This window comes from Lepidothrix coronata, unplaced genomic scaffold, assembly GCF_001604755.1.
Source record: "Lepidothrix coronata isolate B3197 unplaced genomic scaffold, Lepidothrix_coronata-1.0 Scaffold103, whole genome shotgun sequence".
In the NCBI taxonomy this organism is placed as follows: Eukaryota; Metazoa; Chordata; class Aves; order Passeriformes; family Pipridae; genus Lepidothrix; species Lepidothrix coronata.
In genome coordinates, this window is record NW_016690283.1 from 2,615,242 (window position 1) to 2,634,032 (window position 18,791).

Here is an 18,791-nt window from a genome sequence, read left to right on the forward strand (position 1 = left end):
ACAATTTTGTGTACACATCGAGCATTGAAATAGTTTTCTCCATTGAAGTCTCAGCGCAGCTGCTGATCTGTTTCTCAGTGCCAAGTTCATTGTTAGTTTGCTTTATACTGAACTTCATTATGTGAATTTATGTACAATGGGATACTTCGACCCAAAATAATTGTGTAAGGCATTATAATGCCAGTTTCGGTATCTTGCCACTTTGTATTGCTGGTAGTATCTCTGGATACAAATACTAGCATTTTCCAAAAATTGATATGCAATGCTAGTTGCTCACAGCTCAGATTGAATGTTTTCAGCATAGCATGTCAAGAATATTCTAATATTTATGAGCACATTCAGTGGGATTTTGCTTTACAAAATCTCTTCTAGTGCTGCATGGCAGACACTGAATATGGTGGCAACTCCATGAGTTGATGACTATATTTAGGTTAGGCAGCCTACACTTTTATTTTCAGGTTCAACAGATTGAACATTATAAACACATTTGTCTCTCTGTCCTCATCTACAAAGCACAGTATTGAAAAAGAGAGATGTTAATAATTTAATACTGATTGGTTTATTATTTCAGTTTAATTTCTTTGCTATAAACAAGATGTGCTTGGTAAGTATAAGGCAGGGGGACCAGAGGATAAAACAGTGGCCTGAAAACACTAACTTGCTTATGGCTGTGGGCAAATCATTACCCCCACTCCTGTTGTGCTTTTCCCGCTCATAGGATGGGAGTAATGACCTTTGTTTTGTAGACAGGTTCTATAACTGCACAGATAGAAGAGTGCCTAAAGAAGAACTAGTTTAGGGGGCTTATTTGAACACAGTTTTAAAAACAGTGTTAAACAGTATACAGTGCTTGAAATTTAGGAGGAGCATTTCAGGGATGAATATCTATGAATCTGGCCACATTAAATATCCATTGATAGCAAACTTCAAATATTGTGTAATTTCCAGCCCCCCTCCTTTATATCTTGAGGGTTACTCAGTAATTTCTTTACTTCTTAGTTCTCCAAACTGAATACTCTGCTTTCAAAGAGAATTCCACTTGCTTTTCTCATGAGAAGTATATAGAACAAATCAAATTTGATCAGATTTTTGGTTACTTTCAAAACTATATCATGAGATAACAATTTGATCAGTGTGTGCCGGAATGGAAATCCAGACAATGAAACATATTGATGTTATAAACGTGCACTACAGAGACATCTTTCTTCTGTTCTGTTTTTTTGTTCCTATAAATGAATTACAGTAAAATTTACTGTCTTACCCTTGAGGGAGTCATATTTCTCATGGAAAAATTAAGGGGGACTTCTTCCATGACTTTTCTTACCATGGCCAGTGGCCAGAATTAGATTATAGGGAGGTTTTATTCTACTTTAACAGACTTTAGATTTTGGTAAGAACTAACTTTGAATTGTTCAGATAATTCATGGGGATACTGAAGCACTAAAGTCAACACAGACTGCATCCACATGAGGCATTATCCTTTCACTTTGATATTTGTAATATAGTTATAATGGGTATTAACAGAGTGCCCTAAACCTTCATAGGTTTTGCTTTAAATTGTATGCTGCACCCAAGAGAACATATTCTGTTGTATTTACTTTCCTGTTTATCCACATAAAATTTGTGTGAGTCTTGGCTCAGTGTGTCTCAGAAGAGAACTGTTACAAAATGTACAGAGTTCAAGAGATTCTGGCAGAGGACTTTGGAAGAAAGTACTGCACCACCTGCTTGCAGTTGATGCAGCATTGCCTGTGTAAATTTATCTGAAAACTTTTTTTTTTTAAATGGTAGTATTTCATATTCTTTGTTAAAAATCAGCCAAGATACATGTGCCAGTGGTTGATAAGAAGTTGTCACATCACTGGAGGTCCTTCCATCAATTTCATTCGGATTTGGATCAGGCTCTGTAGTTATACATTTAGTGATGGTATACTTTAAGAGTAAATTGCTAAACCTGTTGCAGAACATCCTGCAATATTATGGGAAATTGTTTGAATGTCACTTGAGTCTCCTGCTGTGTTGCAAGCTCCTCTGGGGACACCAAGTGAATTCTGTCATTTAAATTACTTCCCTATTTGAATTCCTAATTTTTTCCCTGATTATTTTTTTATGGGTATAAAGCTTTTACCACAGCTTGTGGTTGGGAGAAAAGAAAGTCTTTTTCTGGGATACAGGCATGTATTTGCCATCCAGCAGCTGAAGGCCTGTAGGAGATAAGAAGGAAGATTCCTTCTTGGCTTCTTACCACTTTTTCTTCTCTTTGTGCTAAGCCACTGTGTCACCATCAGTCCCAATTCAGTACATTGATTCATCTAATTAGTAACATCTCTAATTGTATTATCAAGGCATATTTTATTCCTTGCTTCCTTCCTAGACAGGAGAATGAGTGCTGAGGGAATAGCATGGATTGCCTCATACCTCAAACATGAACATGACAAGATGAAGCATAGCTTGAGCCTCGTGCTGCAGCAGCTCCTGGCCAGTTCTCTGAAGCAGCTGTGCTTGGGATGGGTGTTTTCCTTTTCCTGATCTTTTTGCAGTGACTAGCCTGAGAAATAGCTGCTTAATGCACATAAATATGTTCTAAATTATTTCAATTAATGTCATGTTTTAGGAAACCTAGCCCAGTTCCATTGTTGATGTCCATAGCTGCCACTGTCTTGGATATACGACTTTGCACGTAGCTTCATAGGCATTTAATTCCTTTTCCTAAGAAAAAGTGATCTTTTTTTATACTAATAGCATGACATACTTCCCTGCTGTATGCCTATCCAGGCTAGTTGGTAGTTCTTAGGACATAATGTTAGGTTCTTGGTAAATCATCTATTTTTTTCTTTTTTTTTTTTTTTGTCATTGCTTTCATATTCATTTTTGATGACTGTCATTAAGATTGTCTTAATTGAAAGAACATTTGCTGTAACTTTAACAGCTGTTCTTCTGCAGTATAAAATCATGGTTATTGTTTGTGTTCATTCAATGCAAGGTCACTGTAATGGAAAGCAAATGGTCTCCGTTAATAGGTAGTGTTCTCCCTGCTATCTTGTTGCCCGTGAGCTGGAATGTGAGATATGCTATTTAGCGTGTGAAATAAAAAGCAAAAAACACTTTTGAACTCTTACTTTACTTCTTTCTGTTACTTATTTTTCTGAAACTGCATATCTTCTCTTCGAGTTTTTGTTTAGTTGACTGGTTGGATTTGTGCCTTAGTTGCCAAGTGAATGAAATAAGCTTATTTGTATATCACTGAGGATGACCCCGGGTGATTTACAGATACATGAAATAAAAAACAGTTTCCCATCACTACAATATGTACCCATTAAAGAAGGCTTTCAGATGTGCACATCTCCTCCACTTTCAGAGCTTCTTTTTGTGGCTTACCAGTTAAAAGCTGTCATTTCCATTAGATGTTAGAACTTAAATTGGCATCTTCTGGGTGCTGTATTCTGTCTGTCCTGTTGCCGTGACATTTCTGCTGATTAATTCCAAAGATGAGTGTACCTATGGATAGACCTTGTTTCCTCAGTATTACCTGTGGTCGCAGCTGAGGTGTTGTCATTGGTATTCAGCTGGCAGTTTTTGGTGTGCACACACAAGGCAGGTAACACTCTGGGGCAACCAAAGGATGATGCTAAAGCCGCTTTGCTCCTAATAGTATGGAAGTGTGAGGTGTGTGCTGGTGGGTGCTGCTGAGTGTCATGACAAGGAAATGTGAGGGTGTAGTTTCTAAAATACAGAGTTATTCCACTTGTTCACTTATGGTCTGGTTCTCTTAACACATTTTAGTAAGTGATGAGTAATGATGTAGTTCAACTAGCATATTTTAAACCTACAGGTCTATTTTGAAGTCTCCTGTTTGTTTTATGGAAACTTTGGCACCTACTAGATTAACTAAAATTTGAAGTCATAATCTTTTAAATGGCTGCTAATCTTTGATGGATATTTTTTACTTAATCTCATTGACTCCTGAGTTTCTAGAAATTATACATCTATGGACTGCCTTTAATCAGAGGCATGTGATTCCCCTTTCCTGGCTGTTGCTCTTTATGGCAGATGATTCAGCCCTCCTGGAGAGGTGTTGCCTCTGACATTCTGTACACAGCTCCACTTTTCATGGTGCTGCTGTGGCTTTCAGCAGCTTTATGGCTATTTCTGCTGTTTGAGTTTCTGATACAGAATTACAGCTGGCTGACACCTTCTCTTCTTTGGGGAAAGTTCTGAAATGTTCTCTAGAAGTATAGCAAGTAGTTACCTATAGATATCTTCAACTGAGTGTAATAAGGGACAGATGTTCATTTGTCTTAAGAGATTCTTCTATTTTGTTTATGTGTTGGTTTCTTAAGCAAGTACAAAAATTTCAAATAGCCGAGTATGTTTGGATTTTCTGCCTACCCCTGATAGCAGTTAGAGACAGTTAGAGCAATATGCAGTGGTGTTTGAGGTAAGCGGGAGTTCAAAGAGTGGCTCATGAAATTTTAAATACTGGCAAGGACTTGCAGTAAAAATCTATGGATCTTTTAACTAGGAAATCAGTTCTTAGTGTGTTAGGTGGAAGAGCCCATTAGGAAGAACATCCTAATACTGGTTTGGGTTTTTTTCTTCCTCTCTGACAACGCCTGGACATACCTTGCATTGATTTCTTTGGTTTATTCTGAAGTTTATGATAAGAGAATTTAAGAGTTGGGAAAGTTACCATGGTTTTTTTGGGAGGAGGTGGTTGGTTTTTTGGGGGCTGGTGGTTTTTTGTTTGTTTTTTCTTAAAAGCTCAGAGTATTGTGGTATATTTTAAAAAGCAGGGGCCAGCTCTCCCTCCCTTTTCTTGTCTAGAGAAATCCTTTGTAGAGAAAGAAATATTTCTTTGTGCCTTGGAAACAAACCATATCAAATAGAGAATCTGATAGACAGCCCTTTCTGCTTTTTAATGCCTTTATCTCTTTCCCATGATTCTTCACATTTTAGGAAACAGTGATTTATTTTTTTTTTATTTTTTGAAGGTGGAAGTTTCCTGCTTCCTAACAGTTTCTCAATTGAAAACTTGAGCAATGCTTAACAGAAGATGAAGCAAAGCTGTTTCAGTTCTCCCCTTTCCAAGACAGAAGAGTGTAAATTAAACTGAAACATAACTATATATACCTATATGAAAAAAAAATTGTCTAAGGATTTTGTACCATACTGCAGTGAAAATATACTATAAATAATTTCTCTGTGACTTTGTAATACTTTTGTATCTGAAAATTTTTTCTTTACCTTTTCTTATAATTTTGGTGGAAACTTCAGAAATTATTCCAGAGTTTTCTGGGTTTTTTTCAAACCGAATAATTTCTTTATTCTTTTTGCTTGATCAGTAACCTTGAGTTGTTGAGTTTGCAGGCCAGGAAATCTTTCCCATCCCAAAACAGCACTAAGGAAGGACTTATTTAAATTTCTAAATTGGTACTAAATTTTTCTGAAGTTTTCCTTTTTTCTTTTTTTCCCCAGAAACAGTTACAATAGATTTATTAAATGATAATATAGGCTACTCTGTTAAGCACTGTAAAGTATTTGACAGTGTTAGAAATTGTAGAACAAAACAGTCGAGGCTACTGAGGAAATGTCTATATTCTTCTGTTGATTTGTCCAAGAAAAACAATTTGTTGTACAGCAGTGAATAATCTGCGTTATCAAATCTATCCCGTTCCTGTCAGGCGCTGGGTGCCCTTCATTTCCTTTTGCAGCCAGAAGGGATTCAACACGTTGCAGCTCAGGCTGTGCTGAATACTAATGTCTTGATATCTGGTAGATCATTAGTATTTATTTGTAAAATGGAAGCAGAATTAGTTTTGACCTTTAGAGCGAAGTCAAAAGGTTAATCCACGTCCATTTCCAATTTGGTGCATTAATTGCTCCCTGTCCTAATTGTTTGGAGGACAATATTTTCTGTTTGTTTCAGAGGTAAATCAAACTGTAGGTGATGCTCTGCATTCATAATTTTGTTGTTTGTTTTACTTACAAGTGAATTCCAAATCACTGAGTGTATCTTCCTGGGTTCTGTTTAAATAACTAAATAAATAAATAAATAAATAAATAAATCAGTATTTCTGATTTTTTTTTCCAAATCAATGCATGCATTCTGCCTAAAGCTAGTGGGATGTGATATGCTTTATCAGAGGATAAAAATAAGTTTATGCATTTTTTTGGTTATTCAAATATTAGTATTCTTGGCAGCTCTGAATAGGGGGTAAAAAATACCAGCATGAAATTAATAACTGTTTTTGTTTGTGTTATAGCTACGCTGTACACATCCTGCATTTTGTTGGGTATATTCCTCAACAGCAGCGTACCAATATTCTTTGAGCTCTTTGTGGAGACAGTCTACCCTGTTCCAGAAGGAATTAGCTGTGGAGTTGTCACCTTTCTGAGTAATGTGTTTATGGGAGTGCTTCTGTTTTTCCTCACATTTTACCATACAGGTAAGAAATATAAGCCACTTTGAAAATTTAATTCTCCAGTAAGACATACCTTTGTCAGTAAAACAGAGGATTTGCTCATACAATTTCTCTAATAACCAAATGTTTGAATCCCCCAATGGGGCAGCAAGGAAGGAGAATTTTAATTGTTCTTTCCTATGTGCATGCTAATAAAAATGAAATTACTTAGATGCAAGATACATTCCACTTAAATTTGCTGTAGCCAGGTACATCAAGGTACACATTGTCATCATATTTTTTAAAGGCCTGGTAATGTGACCATTAATAATGGTTATATCTGTGGGTGTTCAAAACCACAGTAAAGCTAATCCAATCTTGTACTTCTGGGTAAAATTGTATTGCCCAGGAGGGGCAGAGCAGAAATGCCCCATTTATGATCAACTCTGTTCAGTACCATTGGATGTACCATTGCAGAGGAGAGAGCAGCTCTTCAACACTGCTCAAAGTTGAAATAGCCATTCCTTTAGACAATCCTGTGGCCTAATCCAGCACATCAGTGTTTTGCTTGATGTTCTCATCAACTTCTTCACACTTTCTCATCTCTCAAGTATTGGCTTCCTTGTAACTCATAATTAAAACTTACAACTTGCTATTTAGTAGCATATTATTACTCTAAGCTGTAAAATAAGAACCCAACTTGCTTTCAAAGGGAAGTGGTCTTTATTCATGTCTTTCAAAGATGCAAATTTTTGGTTTGTCTTTTGTCGTTGTGGTAAACGTTTGCATCATGATGCAAGACTTGTAAACCATTAGCAAATATGAGCTTTTATGTATTACCATGAGAGCATTTAATTCTTAAAATGTTGTGTTTTATCACCAAGAGGAGACTGACAAATTTCAGAATGAATTCTGCTAGAAATTATCAAGGTTACAACCTGGGGCTGTTTTTCAGCATAGTTTGTATCTTTCTGCCATGGAATTACAAAGTAGGATGACAACACTGTTCCAAATTGTGGTCTGTGAACACGGAGAGAATTTTTTTTTTTTTATACTATTGTTCAACTGCATCATTGTAAAATCTAAATGCCAACCAGGTTAGCCTTGGGTGATATGAGAGTTAGTCTTTACATTTTAAAATATGCTTTTAATATTAATTTTTTAATATTAATTGGTGTGAATTATAGTTTCTGACATCCATACCTGAACTGGAAAGATGACACAGAATATTCTGATAATTTTTTCAGCATTTTTCAGAGTAGCAATCCAGCATTTGGCATTACTTAATAACTGAGGATGGGAATACAGTGTCTCACTTCTGATGGAAGAATTATGATTAGGTGAACTCATTCCCTCATAAATAGGGTATTTGGGGCCATTTTTGGTCTCTAGTATTTCTTTCCCTAGCAGGTATCAGTAAATGCAGGTAAGGATAAACCTGAAATTGGTATATCCGTATACTTGGAATATTTTCCCTATTTCTTCAAAGGAGAAAACAAAAAAAGTAAAACAAATGTAATTTGTGTAGGACATTCCATTCTTTGATTGAAAGTACAAGAGAGTATGTGGTCACTGAGGGGGTCAGTGCCAGTGGGTGCTGTTGGCTCCTCTGACTAAAAAAAATCCTTTAAAGGGTTGATAATGATCTTAATCATTTGCTTTCATTTGATTCAAATACATCCTCTAATGGCATTTAAGAAGCTTACAGATAAATCAAAACTCAGTCAAATTCATCTTGTTCCTTTGGTTTTTCCTTTTAGGCCAAATAATCTTTCAGTAGTTTTAATTCTGATTTCTCTTCTCCTCTGATATTGCAAACGCTGTGAAAGACCCAAAGCCTGGAAGCTTTCCGGTGCCCCCAAGATTTTGGCTCATCTACCACAATGGAGATGTAAACCTTCCTAAAGCTCAGCCTCCCTGCTAGTGCTGTGTCCTGCACCCGAAAGCTGCAGCCTCTGGATGTGTTTTCCTTTGCCTTTTCTGCAGGGACTTTTGAGGGAAAAACAAAAGCAAACTGACCTTTGGCTTCATGCGATCGATGCGTTCGCTGCATTGCCAGAGCTGTCACAAATTCTGGATTAAAAAAGATAGGAAGGATTCACAAGTTAAATTTGGTGTGTTAGGAATTTTGAGTTAAACTCTGTTTAATCCAATTAAACAAGAATATTATACGGAAAATAATAGCAAAGCATCTGACTATTGACTTCTGGCAACACATAACACAGTCTTCTCCAAGCCTAGAAAGATTTTACTTTGGTTTTAATAACATTACTACCTAAACAAATCCCTATGGGTTTATGGTGGATCAGGGAGGGAGTTGTTGAAGGTTATTGGTTTTGGAAAGTTGATTTTTTAGGCTTTCTGACTTTTGTTGTTTGCATTTTGTAATAGAAATCATGATTTTTCTTTTAGCGATATAAATTACAGATTTAAGAATGTAGCAGTGCTGAAGCCTTGATTTTGATTAAGAGACCTTTAAGGGAGAGTTTAGGTTCTGTAAAATTAAATCAGTAATAATAATAAAGGAAAAATTTAAAAAATAAATAGAACAGTATCTCCAGTGAAATTAATATTTCTTCAGTAAATTGACAGATTCTTTTTAAAAAAGGAAATTGTGGTGCACTTAGTTTGAAAAAAAATTGAATAAAACTGTTAATTAGTAGGCAAATATCAGATGATAGGATTTCTTGAATATGGAACACAGCCTTTTAAGAGCAGTACATTACATCTAACAGCTAAAAAGAGGCTTCTGAGGAGTTGTTTTTGCAACTAGTTTTAAATTGAATTGATTGTACTAAGCAGAGGTTTCTTCTGAGGAATTGCTTTTCCCTCCTTATACGATGTAGCAGATTTGATTCAAAATCAAATCCAGCTTTTTCCTACACTTTTAATTTGTTTTAGTTCTCAATCCATAGAAATCAAAGAACTAATGAGTAGAATCTTTGGAAGTGCTTTATTCTCCATTAGCAATGATAGATTTTATTTTTTTTTCCCTGTTCTCTTCAATGGCAGGTTACATAAGGAGGATTAACATTAGCTGGAGGCATTGGCTATAAATATATATATATATATAACTTGAGGCATCCATGGAGAAGTCTCGTAGACCTTGTCAACCATTGATCAATCAAGGGCTGTCAGGATTTTGTTCAGAACACAGCAATTTCCTTCAAAACAGCCATCAATCCAAGTTTTGGTCACTTTAAACACAGAACATGTTTGATAATTGAGGTTGGGTCTCTGTTCTGCTTTACAGAGTTTTCCTGGTTCAACTGGTGCCTGCCAGGATCGTGTCTGCTCAGCCTGCTCCTCATCCTGTGCTTCCGCGAATCCTACGACAGACTCTATCTCGACGTTGTCGTCTCTGTGTGATAATGCCAGACTGGTGAGGGGTTGGAAGAGACTGGAAGTCAGCTTTGCAGTCTGCACATCTGCCTGGATTTGCACAGCTGGACAGCAGAAACACAAAGAAATTACAAGACTTAATCGTGGCTTTATTTAGAGAGGGTGAGGGACGGGTTGTTCTTATGTTCAAGACCACCTTGATTTGCTGTAAATGTGGAACTTGAGTGGTGATAATGATGCCAAAATGCACAAAGAGAATATATCTGCTGTTCAGGTCCCAGTGCCAGAGCTGGGGCTCTCTATTTAAGGGGCTGTCGATGTGTTGCAGTGAGGTGTACGTTTTGTGTGTGTGTGTGCCTGTGTGCTGACTTACGGTTATATGCACCAGGGTACCAGTAATCTTTGGAGTCTTCTATCAGAATAGAAATAAGGAATAATCTTAACAAAAGGACAAAGAGAAAGGAAAAAAAATCTTTTCTTTAAGATCTCTTCTAAGTCACTAGTCATTTATATATTGAATGTCCATTAAACAGTACACTACATTTACATTCTAATAAAGTGATTTCTGATATAAGACACTGGTACCAGGGTTTTTAGCCATACTAAATATCCCAAATAATCCTTGCAGTGTTGTTAGAGGTGTTTGTAATCACCCTGGAGCACAAGTAAACAATAGCTTTAGCTGCCACCGAATCCCAACTTGCACCCACAGTCATCTCTGAAATACCACTGTGGTTCCATATCTCCTGAATATGGAACATTTGTGGTGTACTGGAGAGTCACTCTTGCTAAATGTTCTAAAAGCCACCACTGTGTCATCTTTCCATCCCCTGTCTCCAGTACTGCCTTTTTTACTGTGAAGACCTGTTTGTGACACTGAATACTGTGGATGTGGATGTCTGAGTCCCGCTAGTTCTCTTCTGATACTCTAAGGTGTGTGTGGATTTTAGAAATAGTTAATGATTGAGGGTGCCTAAACAATATTGCTTGTAACCCAAGTCTTGAGAAACCACTGTTTCCTAAAAAAAAATCTTTCTAGTTGATAGCGAAATGACAATGAGAAATAACTCATGAGTTCTGGCATAATATGGGAAATTAATGCCAGCTCTTTTTATCAATACTAATCTGTGGTCATTCTGGCCCTTACTTGAACATAAATATTAAAGACACTTTGAATAGTTTTTTAAATCAATTTTTAAACCTGCTAATAATTTCTTAATTATATTCTTAGATTTCAGTTCAGCATCATTTACAATATTTCCGTGTGTGTGTTCCGTGCTTTATTGTTACGGGGGTGTGTTCGTGTGTGTGTGTGCGTGCATATTTATATCTATGTATACACAAATAAAACTTATATATATAACATATATATATATATAAGTTATATAAGGGTATGTGTTTACATAGGTTTATTTTAAGTGATCCTGTCTGGGGATGGTGGTTCGCCTGTTTGTAACTAAGCCAGTCACTGCTGTGAGTGGAAACACGAGCATACGCTGTCTGCGACATGAATTTTTTTCAGGGGGCGAATGATTTCCTGTCGTGGCAGCTTTATCACAGGGGGTGGGTGCACGTGTTGGAGGAGCCTGGTGTGCAGGATTCTGTGTCTGCAGGAGTCTGAATCAAGCACCCTCTGCTCCAGTGTGGGGCTCTTCTCTGTGGCCCTGGGGTGACACCAACGCTGTAAGCTCACTCAAATAAACCCTGAACTGAGCGCTACTTTTCAGACGCGAATCTGTTCGTTCTGCCTGCTCTCCTTTTGCAGAGAGAATACGCCACTAAGACCTTTAACTCAGGAGTGTGTCTGTGCAGTAAAATAAAACGAGCTGTTCCCTGCTTTTATGTTTTCAGAGCAATAGATATATTTACTGAGTAACTGAAAACGGATTTAGCTCATTACCTGTATCAGCTGCTAAATGATCTTTTCTGTCTTGAAGCAGACTCTTTGTGGAAATGGAGCTAACCTACATGGGGATTACTAAATCAGTCTAAACAGCATGTTCAGATCCACTGGCATCATCCTCTTACTGTTTTTTGGATGAATGGTATTAACTATCCAACTTCTTTTTACTATGTTTTAGTGCCTGGAATAGTTTCAGTATCCAGTAGTTGCTGCTTCCTATTGTCTTCTGAAACCAAGGATCGCTTGCCAAGAGTCTGATTGGAGTTGCATTGTCATGGCAGAACTGCAAGCTTGGATGGCTCTTCAGAGCTCTGTTTCTGCAATTTACTGTAGCTATATTAAGATTAAAATTGCACAGCTCAGGCACTGTCCCGAGTGACAGAGATTTCTAATCCTTTCACTGTCCTGACTATTTTAAGATGGAGAAGCACTTCAGGCAGTGTTCAGACTATAACCTATTCTGCCTCTGTTCCAGAAAGCATCAAACAGTTCAAAATAATTGTCAGTGCTGCCAGATGCAGGCTCTCCTTAGTCGGGGGAGAAGAGTGAACCTCTTGTTTTAAACCTCGTTGATTGTTTTTCTGAGTCAGTGTGAATTGCTCACTGCAATCCCAGTGCTTTGGTAGATGTTTCTCTGTGTGAGGGGTTGATTTGGCTGGATGCCACGTGCTCAACAAAGCCACTCTGTCATTGCCCTCCTCATCTGGGCAGGGCAGAGAAAATATAACCAAGAGCTCGAGTTGAGATAAGGACAAGAGAGATCACTCACCATTTACCATCACAGGCAAAACAGACTTTTGGGGAAATTAGTTTATTTTAGCAATCAGATCACAATAGAATAATAAGAAATAAACCAAATCTTAAAAACACCTTCCCCCCACCCCTCTCTTCTCTCTGGGCTTAACTTCACTTGTGGTTTTCTCTTCCTCCCCCCAGAGGCGCAGGGAGACAGGGAATAGAGAATGTGGTTAGATCATCACACAGTCTCATCCCTTGAGGAGGACTCCTCACACTCTTCCAAAGCTCCAGCACGGGATCCCTCCCAGAGGAGACAGTCCTCCATGAATTTCACCAATGTGGATCCCTCCCAAAGGGTGCAGACCTTTGGGAACAGTCCTGCTGACAAAGCTGCTCCAGCGTGGGCTCCTCTCTCTGTGGTGCCACAGGTCCTGCCAGGAGTCTGCTCCAGCACAGGCTTCCTGCAGGGTCACTGCCTCCTTCAAGCATCCACCTGCTCTGGCATGGGGTTCTTCACAGGCTGCAGGTGGATCTCTGATCCCCCATGGACATCCATGGGCTCCAGGGGCACAGCTGCTTCCCAGTGATCTTCACCATGGGCTGCAGGGGAATCTCTGCTCCAGTGCCTGGAGCACCTCCTGCCCCTTCTGCACTGACTTGGGTACCTGAAAAGCTGTTCCTCTCACACACTCAGTCATCTCTCCAGCTGCAATTTAAGTTGTGCAGTAACTACTTTCCCCTTCTTATATCTGTTATTCCAGAGGCTCTACCACTGTAAGGATTTTATTTTATTAGCAAGTCTGGCTCAGGACAGGTGAGGATTGTAGATGTGCTTGCTGAGATCTCAGAAAAATATCTTATCCCCATCTGTGCCCCATAGCAGCATCCTTCAGTGGAGGAGCAGTCCATTTCATGTAAGTAACCCAACTCAACCCATAGGAATATTTTTGGATAAGTGTTATCACTTGGTCCACCCTTGTCTGGATTTACAAAGGGTGCAAGCTGCCAGGATAACTGCATTTTGATAGAAGTTTGAGTTTGAGAGCTCAGGGAGAGCCCTAAACAGTGCTTATACAATTAGCAATAGTGCAGAACAGGCTCAGATGTTTTTCTTAATAATGAGTGAAAGTTCAAAGTCTCTCTAACATTTGAACCAGTAATGACATTGGCTGCTGCGTGGCCTGTGACTTGCCAGCTGAGGAAGGTGTCCTGGGGAGCCAAAGAATTTGCCTCTCTTTGTGGCCCATAAGTTCACAGCCCTGAAGAACATTTTCCCCAGCAGTGCTGGGCCCCTTAACCACAGGTAAATGTGTTATGGTTTGTGTTGGAAATGCTGGGAAGGATGCTCCATAGTGACCACTCTCTCTTAGTAGTTCATTTTAAATATGGGCTGCTCCTCTAGTTTCTGTTTGGATCGGTAACACTCTGGGTTCAGCTTCCAGTGCTACTGGTTTTTCTTCTCCTGAGCTGCAGAGCAGTGCTGGCTTCCATGCTGCTCATGAGGAGGCTCAGGATTAGAATATGTAGGCTCCACTTGCAGCACTGTTTACTGTCTCTGGTTACTGCTGTTACCATTAATTCCTCTTGATGCCTTCACCTTCCCCTGTGGCTACCTGCTCCCCTGAGCTGGAGATGTGGAGAAGAGCTTCCGTGCTCCCAGGCCAATTCTAGAGGGCTGGGTTGGCTGGCCATGTGCTTAATATATGTAAAAGTAGGGATTTTTTAGAAAATCATGCCAGCAGGAAGAAAGTACAGACCCAAAGGATTCTGCAAATATTGTGAACTAATAATCTGTTACAAAAAGACTGTAATTTGCCTGAAACTTGTAATTTTAGCTCCCACACCTAGAGAGACCAAGGTGCTAGACACTGTGTGTGTTAGGTATTCAGGCTCACAGCATCCTGCAGTTCCTCTCAACTGTCTGACAGAGCTGAAATGAGTGGAAGTGGGATGTCTTCAATCTTGGAGTGGGTTGGAAAAGCCCAGGCTGTGTCAGTGTTTGCAGTGGTAACCTGGGGAGAACAACAGGCTGGTGGATTGAGTAAGGGGAGGGGCCTGGTTCCTGGAGGCATCTCAACAGTGAAATATTATGTTGAGTTGATCATATAAAATTCGAAGGTTTGAGGTGATGAGGATGTTAATGCCTGGCTTGTTCTACAGTAAACTGAGCAAGTGACTGGGTAGCCTTGCGTTGCAACATAAACAAGCAGAATTGATTGATGTGCATACATTAGCTGTTACAAGAAAGAGAAATGCAATTTAATTGTGAGCAGTGACTGAAATATGAATGGGAATTACACAGTTTGCACAGTAGATGTAACTGCTCTGTAATGCTGTGACAGCAGGGCTTTAATTGTTCATTTCTTCTGTTGGGTCACCTGCAAATATTAGTAAGTATCTATGACAAAGGCATTTTTATGCTTGGGAAGTTTTCTTTTATACTAAGTATGGGCCATTGTAATAACTTAGCAGGACAACTACTACATTGGTATGGAACCCTACATGAATATTTGGTATTGATTTAGTATTTGATGTTGGTACCACCAGTTCTCAGTGTTCTTGAAGGACCACATGGGAGAGCAGGGATGTGGGGGATTCGAGGAGGCCACCGCGTGCATGGATGCACAGTCGTGCAAGGGTAGATGCTGACCCTGCCAAAACACACAAGAACTTCATAATCTGTGGGTCCCAACATCTAGGCTGGGAGGAGGAGGGGAACATGCGCAGGCAGAAATGCTGCCTCATGGCTGCTGCCTCCTGACAGACAGACAGACAGACAGACAGACAGACAGCCTCCAGGCTCACTGCTTCAGGTGTGAGGGATCATAGCTATCCACAGAGGCCCCAGTCATTTCCCTGCAACAATTACTGCTGTGAGGTGGGTTGTGAGTGGCACAGGAATACCTGCCTTGCTCCCTCCAGGAATGTCAGTTCAGCCAGCAGAGGAGAACTGTCACAGAGCAGGCACAGCCCCAGTGGAGTCAGAAGAAGATGTCAATCTGCTCACAATTTTTGCAGTTTGTGTTTCAAGACAGATGAAACCAATAAATAGAGGAAGAAATGTAACTCTGTCCAAAGTTTTGACAAGCAAAAGCAAATATTTGCACAGATGTGCTGGCTCCTGCCTATTACTTGGGATCACAACGTGTTTGGAGCAATTTGCGCCCCCCCAGCTCTGGAGTGTGGACCTGTTTCTGCAGCCCCAACACCACTTCTTCACTGCTCAGTCCCAGCAGCACTGCAGGAAACTTTGTGCCCAGGCTGGGGGGCAGCAACCAGGGCAGAGCGGGAGAAGGGAAGCACTGAGCCAGGATGCCCAGGAGGTGTGATGCTGGTGGGCGCCTGGATTATTTGCACAGGAGGGGTGTATTCTGAAGCCCAGTTAAGAGTCTCATTTTTTTCTTCCTCAGGGATGAGTTTCTGATGTTTGTTTTCTATTTGTGATGTGATTTGTGTGCAGGGACGGCTATAGTGATGGCACATGGCATGGAGTCGCTGATTTTCCAGGGTGTGCAGATTTGCTCTCTGCAATAACTGCTGCCTACACAGTCTCTCTCCCCACTGACTTCCTCCATGTGATTTATTCACTTCTAACATCTGGACAGACTCACTGCACTCACTTTGTATTGCTACATGAAGAAAATACCATCAGCAAAACCTTTTTGCTTTTTGGGGAGCTTTTCCCTTCAGGCTGAGGCCACTTCTCGAACCTTAGTCCACCTCTTTGTAAAAGCCAAAACAACCCCAAGCCCATGTTTTCCTTTGCAGAGGGGGATGTGCAGGTTCGTGTGACACTGGGATGGATAGTGAGATGGATAGTGCACTTGATCTCTCACAGAACTGCTCAGAGCCTTGGGGAAGAGCTGTTTGTGCATGGGGGGCTTCGCTCTCCCCACCTGTAATGGGATGGGGATGCCACATGTCCCTCCCTGGGCAGGGGTACTCTGGATGTGCAGTGTAAGCCATGATGCAAAAACAGACTTGGCTTCCTTCCTTCAACCCCTGCCTGCACTTCTGTGTGCCCCGACCTTTCTGCTGCCACCCTGTCACCTGAGCAAGCCCAGCAGAGCTGCAGGGTGTCCCCACGGGCAGCCAGCCATCAGCTCCTGCTTCCCCCAGGATAACCATGTACTTTCCAAATATATTGATTTTCTCTGCCTATGATATTTGCTAGATTAAAATCTCTGTTCCCCTACCAAGTTTAATGTCTTCTGCTGTGCATTTTAGAAAAGTACTTGATAAGGTGGAAAAAAACGAGCTTTTAATTATGGGACGCACCTAACAGTTGGGGCTTTTTGAACTGCATGAACATATGGAGAAGGAAGAGGATTTTGCATGTTGGAGAGCATCTTTGTAAACTATCCTTGACTTGTAAGACTGTTCAGTTTTACTGGAGTTTGTATGCATTTTACTTTTGTAATTTTTTAAATGATTTGATAGAATTTTAGGGCAAATTCTACATTTTGTATGCAATATTCCGATGTGGTCTATTTTTATTTTTGAGAAAATAATGTTGAAAGCACTATATACTTGTCAATGTAACGTATCCACCATGTCATTTCTATTTAAAACTGGACTCTGACCATGAAGTGCGTGTTATTTTACGTACTGGTTGTTGCACATTAAAGAGGTTACTCAGATTTGCTGCCATCACTGTTCATGAGTTCCAAGAAAACACAAGGGAATAGTTTATTTCTGCTATAATTCTGCCAAAACCCACTGTAGATACTGCTACAAAATGGGGGTTGTTTAGTCTAAATTAATGTAGCTTCATCCAACCCCCCAACCCAGCCAACAGAAAGATTTCCATCACTTTTAGTGATGTTTTAGGGTGGGAGTCTGACACTGGTGTTGGACCAAGGGACCCACAGACCAAGGGGTGCAGGAGGTGGGCTGGGGCAGAGGGTCCCCAGACAGTAGGGGACTGAGGGAGGGGAAGGGGCTGGTGGCAGTGGCAGCCCCTGCTGCACCACCACACCATCACAACTCTGATTTCACACGCTGCTTCATCCAGGCTCATGGCTCAGGATGCTGCAAGCCAGTTGATTTTGCTGGTTCCCACCATCAGTGTCTCTGTTCAGGGTTAGAAAGGAGACCCTTCATAATAACCTTCCTTGTGTTTATCCTGCATTTAATTGAAATGGCCCCAACCCGAGATCTCTTGATCCATGTTTATTTTCTAGGACCAACGCTTCAATAATGCCCTGACTATTTACCAGGGCAAGTTTAAAATAGCCTCACATCCTATTAGTTCTGGGAAGAAATCTGTCAACTCTCATGTCGTGAAATATCTGGGCCCCACTATTCTTAGCAACAGTCTCTTTCCAGGCTATATATGGGAGCTTAAAGCGCCTCTAATGATACAGTTGTATTTATCTTTGCCGTGTTACAGAAATCTCTGTCCTCAGGGGGATGAGAACTGAGGGTCCATCTCAGATCCCTGATAGAGTGTTGTGTGTTGGTGAAGCCCTTGTGCTTGTTCTTACTCTGAATTTTTTTTCCTCCCAGTTTCTATTTTATCTTTACTGTTGTTAAACTCTACTGTTTCCCTGGCACATAAATGACATTTATTCTCCCTTTCCTGATCGCCACGTCCCTGCTGGGAGCTCACTGGTGGCTCCCTCTCCGACCACGCTGCAGTTACACATGGGGGAGCAGCTGGGCTGGGGCCAGGCTGGTGCTGTGCCCAGATGTGGGCAGATGTGGGTGAGCTGCTCACAGATACCTCATGTCTAATGGCCGTGGGATCAGCAGAAGCTGGGGGAAAAGTTGGGGCCACTTGTAAATGCTGAGTATGTGTGTTTTGGCATCTGTGGGCTGCAGCCCAGCACCAAGCAATGCTGATGCTGGGAAAGACGAGCAGCAGCACCCAAATGTAGGTGGGCTTGTCTTTACCCTCCTGCCATGGGTCATGAGAGCCAAGCAGCAGTGGTGCTTTACCTGCTCCAGGAGCATGGATTGGGCTGCCATCAGGGAGTTTCGTTGGGACCCAAGGCATTCTCCTTTACCTGACACGCCGCTGATGTTACTCAGCACCCACCACCACATGAACACAAATTTCCAACCAGGGATTTTTCTTTTTTTTTTGCTGCAAGTTGAGCTTGAGCAGACAGAGGGGAAGCCCCAGAGCATGCACCATGCCAGGACTCCTCATGCAAGCTGCCAGGAGCAGCACTCTCTCCTCTCCTGGTGTGGACCAGTCACCCACTGAAGTCATCCTTGGCTAAGGGCTGCAAAAACCACCTTAACTCTTCAGGAGTCAAACGAACATGGGGAGCAGGGCCCCACAGCCCCAGGAGGCTTTGTAGGTCCCATTGCCACAGTGAGGTTTCTCTTTGGGAGATTTCTTGCTTTGCTCCATTTCTTTTCTCCATATCTGCAGGCAAGTCCTAGGGCTGTGGGAGCTC

At 40.8% G+C, this 18,791-nt stretch overlaps 1 protein-coding gene across 1 annotated transcript in view; it reads left to right on the forward strand.

Annotated features, from left to right (window-relative positions):
- The window catches only part of DIRC2 (disrupted in renal carcinoma 2), a 68,959-nt gene extending 51,935 nt beyond the window's left edge, over nucleotides 1-17,024 (forward strand). The window contains exons 8-9 of the mRNA XM_017823544.1: nucleotides 6,264-6,446; nucleotides 9,655-17,024. Coding sequence (XP_017679033.1) covers nucleotides 6,264-6,446; nucleotides 9,655-9,770 — 299 coding nt within the window. The 3' untranslated portion in view covers nucleotides 9,771-17,024. The remainder of the gene's footprint in view (nucleotides 1-6,263; nucleotides 6,447-9,654) is intronic.
- The last annotated feature ends 1,767 nt before the right edge of the window (nucleotides 17,025-18,791 follow it).